The sequence below is a fragment of the Microtus ochrogaster genome, chromosome 8 (assembly GCF_000317375.1).
Source record: "Microtus ochrogaster isolate Prairie Vole_2 chromosome 8, MicOch1.0, whole genome shotgun sequence".
NCBI lineage: Eukaryota > Metazoa > Chordata > Mammalia > Rodentia > Cricetidae > Microtus > Microtus ochrogaster.
This window is the reverse complement of record NC_022015.1, coordinates 84,563,227-84,569,838: the sequence shown is the minus strand read 5'-3', so window position 1 is coordinate 84,569,838 and position 6,612 is coordinate 84,563,227. Positions and strand designations below refer to the sequence as shown.

Genomic DNA, 6,612 nt, shown 5'->3' with positions numbered 1-6,612 from the left:
TGTGTGTGTACATGTACATGGGTGTGGTGTGTCCTGTGTATGTGTGTACACTGTGTGTGTACATGTACATGTGTGTGGCGTGTCCTCTGCATGTGTGTACACTGTGTGTGTACATGTGTACCCTATGTATGTGCACATGCACGTGTGCACTCTGTGTGTGTGTTTCTACTGGATTCACCTGACACTTTAGGTCCTAGGACGGTGAAGGGGTCCTGGCATCCCTGCATTACAGGAGCCTGTGTGGCAGGCTCTGCTGTGGAGAGGGATCTTCCACAACACCTCTCTCCAGAGGTAATGCTTTCTGCTTAGACTTTTCTAGTCAGGGATGGACGCTTGACTTTTTACCAAGAGTGGAGGGGAAGGGTTACAACCTTTTCTCTCCAGCAATATGGTCTCTGTTCTTTGGTCACGATGGCCAATCTTGGCTTCATTTGTGAGTGGGTGAGTCAGGTGGAAGGGTTGAGAGGAAAAGGCTCGCAAACTTCTAGGTCGGCACAAACCCCTAGGTCAGCGCAAACCCCTGGGTCAGCGCAAACCCCTGGGTCAGCGCCGTATGCGAAGTTGTCTCATCCCAGTGAGATCATTTCACTGGAAATCCTCCTTAGAAACTCAGAAAAAAAAACAAAAACCTTTCTCGTGAACTGGAGCTTTCCGTTTTCTTTCCCCCCTCTCCTCCCCAGCTCCCAGTGTAAACAGATGCTCTACTCGCTTCTGTGTGAAGCATCTGGTCCTGAGGCAAATAGACCAAAAAAAAAATGGTTTTATTCTCCCACATTCCAAAAATCACTTGAGCATCGCCTCTGGTTGTCTTGAGAGTGCAGAGTGGACGCTATAATCCTAAAGTAGCAATGCCTGCTGGGAGGGGACTCTGCCACACGGGTGTTATTAGCCGTTAACTGCCGGTGACTCATTCATGCTGACTGCAGTACAGACAAATTCTTTCCATGGAAAACACTGTGTGTGCGTGTGTGCGTGTGTGTGTGTGTGTGTGTGCGGTGTGTGTGTGTGTGTCTGGGTCACTATGTAGTATCTGCCTGTAGAGAAAGCAGCTATGAAAATGAATGGACACCAGAGGTGTACAGGTGTGTTCAGAACTTACAATAAGACCATCTTGGTGCGGTAAGTGTAGATCTCAGAATATAAAGCTGTCACATGGACTAAAGGAGGGATGGAGCTAGCGACGTTTACAGTATAAGTTAACCCATGAATGACTGGGCTTGAGCTAGAAATCAAAATAATTCACTGTGATGTCCAGCAGGGAGGGAAGAGTAGGGGTGGGAGGGGACAGAGGCTCTTCCCTCAGCTTTATGTATTTTATTTATTTATTGTGCTGTTACGGGGATTAGGAAGCAGGTCCTTAGCTCCACCATTCTTTAGCTCTCAGCTGAACAACATGAGATCCTCGGAGAGCCCTGCTTAAGTGTGACACTGATCTATTTACGCAGCAAATGTAACAGCACGCTCACCTGCTAGCCTCATCGACGGAGCTAATTCCAGCTCTCTGCGGTTGATTTTACTTGTCAGCGTCTCTTTAACGGCTGAGGGCTGGGGGTGATTAGGGTAGGCAAAGCAGACACGTGCAGATGAACCATGAAAAATGAGGGCATGCAAAGGGCTTGTCTCCTTCGGTGGTGCTCTTGAACCACGGCATTCCTTTGCTCTTTGGGTGGCTGCAGCTCTAATGCTTGCCTCGTGGGGATGAATGGAGGCCAGAGAAGCCACTTGTAGGCTTTTCGGTGCTTATATTCCAGCTGGCCACTGACATGGAATAAGCATGACCCGGCCCCAGCAAGGCTGCAAGGTGGCAGGAGTAGCGTGGGTGAAGCATGTCATAGACAAGACACGCAGACAGACATTCACTCTATCCACAGTAAAACCCTGAGTCACGGATGGAGGGTCCCAACCGTTCCAGCTCTGCAGTCAAGACCTGCCCAAGGGGACGGTGAAGACATGGGTGCTTCCCCTCCCTCTCCCCAGCTTCTCTGATTCGTTTCAGCTGCCGGCACCCTCCGAGTCAAAGCCGAAGCAGGTTGGTTGGCTCTATTCCTCTCTGTTCCCCTGGCTCTCTTAGACTCAACACGTTAAAATATTTGCAGTAAATACAGTCTAATACTGGCTGTGCGTTCTGGTCCTGAAAGATGTGTTGGCTGACCATCTGCTGTCTCCCTGAGCGCTACAGCGTCTGCCTTGCTCTTGCTTATCTGCCTCGCCTCTCCCACACTGGCGGAGGTGTAGTGTGTGAAACACTTGGAGCTGGTTCCAGCCGGCAGGTGCTTGAAGGGGTTAGCCGCAGCTCTGTGAACCAGGAAGTCCTCTGCAGGCAGACCTGCCGGTGACCTGATAGGTCAGAAAGCCAAAACCATGAGCTGCCCGTCCCGCCTGTGTGGCCCTCCCCCCAAGTCAAGTTAGGCCAGTCCTGGCTGTAGTAGCCACCAACACTGTGTGCCCCTTACATGGGACTAGGGTTCCTCCTCACGAATATACAGCCACGCAGTTTAAGAGGCAAATGCTGAAGAAACAGAGGAAAAGCAGAAGCTAGGATCTTCCCCAACTGGAGAGGCCGGCTTTTTATTTTGATCCCGAATAAAGAACTGGACCCTGAAAGGCCTTCTACTGGTGTTCTCTCTCTCTCTCTCTCTCTCTCTCTCTCTCTCTCTCTCTCTCTCTCTCTCTCTCGATCTCACTCCCCTCTCTCTTTTTCCTACCCAATTCAGAAAAAAAAAAGTGTGTGTGTGTGTGTGTGTGCAATCAAATGGCATTATTCACTTTTTTCAGAGGAAAATGAACTTGGAGGCGCCTCGGCGTTATTTTTCTATTAAGACCAATTTTACTTACTCACTTTGCCTGAAAGAGGCATAATCAGGATTGAAAGCAGCTGTCATAGGAAGCTAACAAGCTAACAATTGACGAGTTTACTTATGGGAACAGTCCCCGGCTGCGTGTGGCTTGGCCTCCCTCCTCCTTGGGCAATCATTTATCAGACACTGGGAGGGGAGCCAGGGCTCCGGAGCATTTTCCCGGGCGGGCGTCAGGAATGCAAGGTGGTGTCAGTGACCGGAGATCAACGCTGGAATTTTGCATTTGCTACCGCGGCAGCTGGAGCGAGTGGTTTCATCCAGACGACAGCGTCGGGGAGCAGGGCGCGGCCGTCGTGCGGGCGGGCGTGGGAGCCGCGGCGGGGGCGGGACTTCGCAAGGCTGCTCCGGACTTCGCGTGTGGGTGCCGGGGGCGTCTCTTCGAAGCCTCGGCAGCAGCCGATCGGTCTGCTTGCACGCCTCGAGTTCATTCCTGTTGCTTTCGGTGCTCTCGGCCAAGGACCCCGTTGCCATGGTGAAAGAGAAAGGTAATTAATTATAAATATCGATGACCGTGCATTCTTGTAGAAGTTGCAGTGGCCGCGCGGGGCTGGGGCACCTTAGGAGCAATGATCAATCGGAATCCGGGCAGACATGTTCGGGGCAAGAATCTCTGTAGGACAAAGTCTGGGTTTCCGCGGAACCCAGCTTCCGAATCTCAGCCCATTGCAGGAGTATTGCACAATTGAGCTCAGCTCAGGGTGCTCACAGCTTTTGATTAATTGCCAGCGGATTTGGGATTTGGGGTTGAGACTCGCCTTTCACTTCCCACCCTATCCTCCTTTCTCTTCCTCCATCCCACATCAGGGAGTTCATTAAGATTTGTCGTCCTGTAAGGGTCCTTATACCTGGGTGGGGCTGTGTGGCAACAAGCCCAAGCCTAGCTAGTGTGGCTGGAGGAGCCGCTGGGTGTTGGAAAGGGTTCAGTATTGGCTTTAACCATTCCTTCCAACACCGTCGTGAAGGATGTTCTAAGAATGTGAAAAGAGGAGGGTGGGCGTGGCCTGCACAGGTGTATATTGTTTACCTACTGGGCGTGGCCCGGGGTGAAGACAAGCCTTTTAAAATTGAATTATAGTTTTTATTTGTTTGGAAAATGCAAACGAACACAATAGCTTGCTTTTAGTCATTCAAGCACTGTATGGTACATATAGTATTTTAAAATCAAAAGGTAACAGAAACAGCAGGGGAAGGGGGAAGCTCTTGACCAACACTCTCTCAACCTCCGTGTTTAAAGGTTGGCATTTGTCTTTCTAGACCTTTCTAGAGTGGAATTGGGTTCACAAATTAGAAGAGACGTTATCAGAGCTGCGAGAGGACCTTCTGTAGGACCATTCAATGACCATTATTCTAACTTGATTTTCCCCCTCTTAATAATGTTTTAGAGATCGTCACAAAATGGTTTTTTTTTCTGTAAAGCATTTCAGTTCTGCTCTCTGGCAAGCTTGAAACTGTCATGGTTTCTCATGTGGGACATTTACACACACACACACACACACACACACACAACACTGCCTTTACAGCCTGCCTTGAACCACCTCAGTGACTTCTGTATGCCTACTTTATACGTGTGAGATACTAACCTGGGGTTGTGGCTGGCTTGGGTTTGCTGTGTTGAGGGGCGGTTGAGAAGCTTTCGCAGTGCTGAGGCTGCACCCCAGATCTAGGGTCTGCTCTGTCCATCCGTACCTCTGATGTTCACCTGCTTTGTCTGATCTTTCAGCGGATGAGCGGTGAGTGGTCTGGTATGAATATGAATGTTTTTGGTGGTGTTTCCTTTATTTGGGGGACCTCTAGCGCAAACCCTAGACCCTGGCATTTGCTGGACTCTGGGAACCCTTCCATGTACCTTCCACCCAACTAGAACAACATGGCCCAAAGCTCTGTAGCTAATGGATTTGTGTCCGTGTCCTAACGTGAGTAATTTATTTGTGAGTGGTGGAGATCTCCCAAGCCACCAGCCTGCTCTGTCCCTGTGAGGCTTGTGGCCCAGATCATAGGTCAGGCGTTTTCAGAAGCATCTTTCCTAAGCCTCACTTAGATTACCTGCGTTCATGCCTGAGCACTTTCCAGCTGGAACACTCTGGGCAGGCTCCCAAGAGAGCACATGCTAGTGTTATCTTAGCCCTCAGCCACTGAGGAGGGCTGTCCTTTTTTATTTTGAGATTTATGTCAGTCCATGCTGCTGCTTCCCAGCTCTGATTACAGTGGCTTCAGCCAACCACAGAGAAAGGCGGACTTTCTTCGCGTGGTTATACAAGAGCTTTGTGGAAAGATTGGAACTTAATTAGTTTATAAAAGTGAAACGGGCACTGGGGGAGTGTGGCCCAGGGGTTCATCCTGAAAACGAGCAAGCAAGGGATCAGAAAGGGTAAGGAAGCGGCTCAAGGTCACACAGCTAATAATTGGACCATATGACCGTGTCCAGTGTGGACATCTGCGGCCTCTGCTGCTGGGGACCGAGAGCCTCCTAGCAGCTCTGTTACCTCCATCTTTTAACATTCCAGTACCTGGTTCATCTTCTGCCCCCTGTTGATGCTCGGAGGTTGGTGACGCATCAGAGCTGCTAGGGGACCTGTGCCCTTTTGCATCTGGAATGTTCCCAGTACCCCATCCTTCTTGCCCTACCCTGCCCTGCCCTGCCCCCAGAAGCTGATGGGGACCCCCTAGCCATCTCAGGCCACTGTGGTGTCGTTGCCAGGAAGAAAGGCAGGTCTCTGGCGCCCTGCTGCGCTCACTCTAGTGTCATTTCCTCAGTCTCTGCCTGGGGTTGGCGTGGCTGGAGAGCAGCCTACACTCAGCCAGCCTGGCCGGCCCCAGCAGCCCCAGCGCAGATCGTCTGAAGCTACATCCTTTGACCCTCATCATCTCCGTTCCCACCAGGTGCCCATTTGCTCGTATTTGCAGGCAGTAATCGATGAAATGGTCGTCTTCCCAGTGTGTTCAAGGACGCCTTGTCCTGGCTGCATTGGCTAAGAGACACCAAAGGGTTTGCAGGTTGATCTGTCAATATCTGTCTTCCTGAAGACAGCATACACTCACCCGTTTATACACCAGGGTCCCACTGTGAAAAGCTCTAACTGTTCTGGCAGTTTCTAAATGAGTCTGTTTCTTTTTGTTTGTTTGTGTGTTTGCTTGAAACAAAAAAACAATAAGTAAATTCCAGAGATAAAGTTACAAACAAATCTCATTTAGATAATAAAGGATGGTTATGGCTCAGAAGCTGTGTGACTGTGTGAAGAAGTAAGCCTGGCTGCAGAAGTGGCATATTTGGGTGGATGGACTTTTAGACTTGGGCGCCTACTTGTTTGTTTTGAATTCTATAATCGAGGTCTCGATATTCATCCTCCTGCGAAGGAGGGATGTCTACTCTCTCCCTGACATTTGTGAGTGGGGAGAGTGTGTATGTGTATCTCACACACAGGCACACAGGTGCACACATTTGCGCACACAATCACACACACAGGTGCACACACATGAAAGCACATACTTACACACATGCATATAAGCACAGAGTAAATGATGTGTCCTCAGCAAGCTCTCTTGACTTCCTTTCTTACATTTAGTCAGCTCCTTCTTTGTGACTCTGTCCCCGTCCTGTGTATTGGAGGTGTCTGTCTGTCCACACTCCTGTCCTGTGTATTGGAGGTGTCTGTCCACACTCCTGTCCTGTGTATTGGAGGTGTCTGTCCACATTCCTGTCCTGTGTATTGGAGGTGTCTGTCTACATTCCTGTCCTGTGTATTGGAGGTGTCTG

At 50.0% G+C, this 6,612-nt stretch overlaps 1 protein-coding gene across 6 annotated transcripts in view; it reads left to right on the top strand.

The window, feature by feature from the left end:
- Ablim1 (actin binding LIM protein 1) overlaps positions 1–6,612 on the top strand; it is a 289,746-nt gene that overhangs the window by 118,788 nt on the left and 164,346 nt on the right. For 2 of the 6 annotated variants that reach the window (XM_013348149.2, XM_005352537.3), the window contains exon 1: positions 3,019–3,343. The exons of 1 other annotated variant lie outside the window; for it this stretch is intronic. In XM_013348149.2, the coding sequence (XP_013203603.1) occupies positions 3,328–3,343 (16 nt within the window). In that variant the 5' untranslated portion in view covers positions 3,019–3,327. Of the gene's footprint in view, positions 1–3,012; positions 3,344–6,612 lie in introns of those variants that run through there. 3 more of the 6 variants (XM_013348151.2, XM_013348150.2, XM_026781439.1) reach the window with 2 other exon arrangements.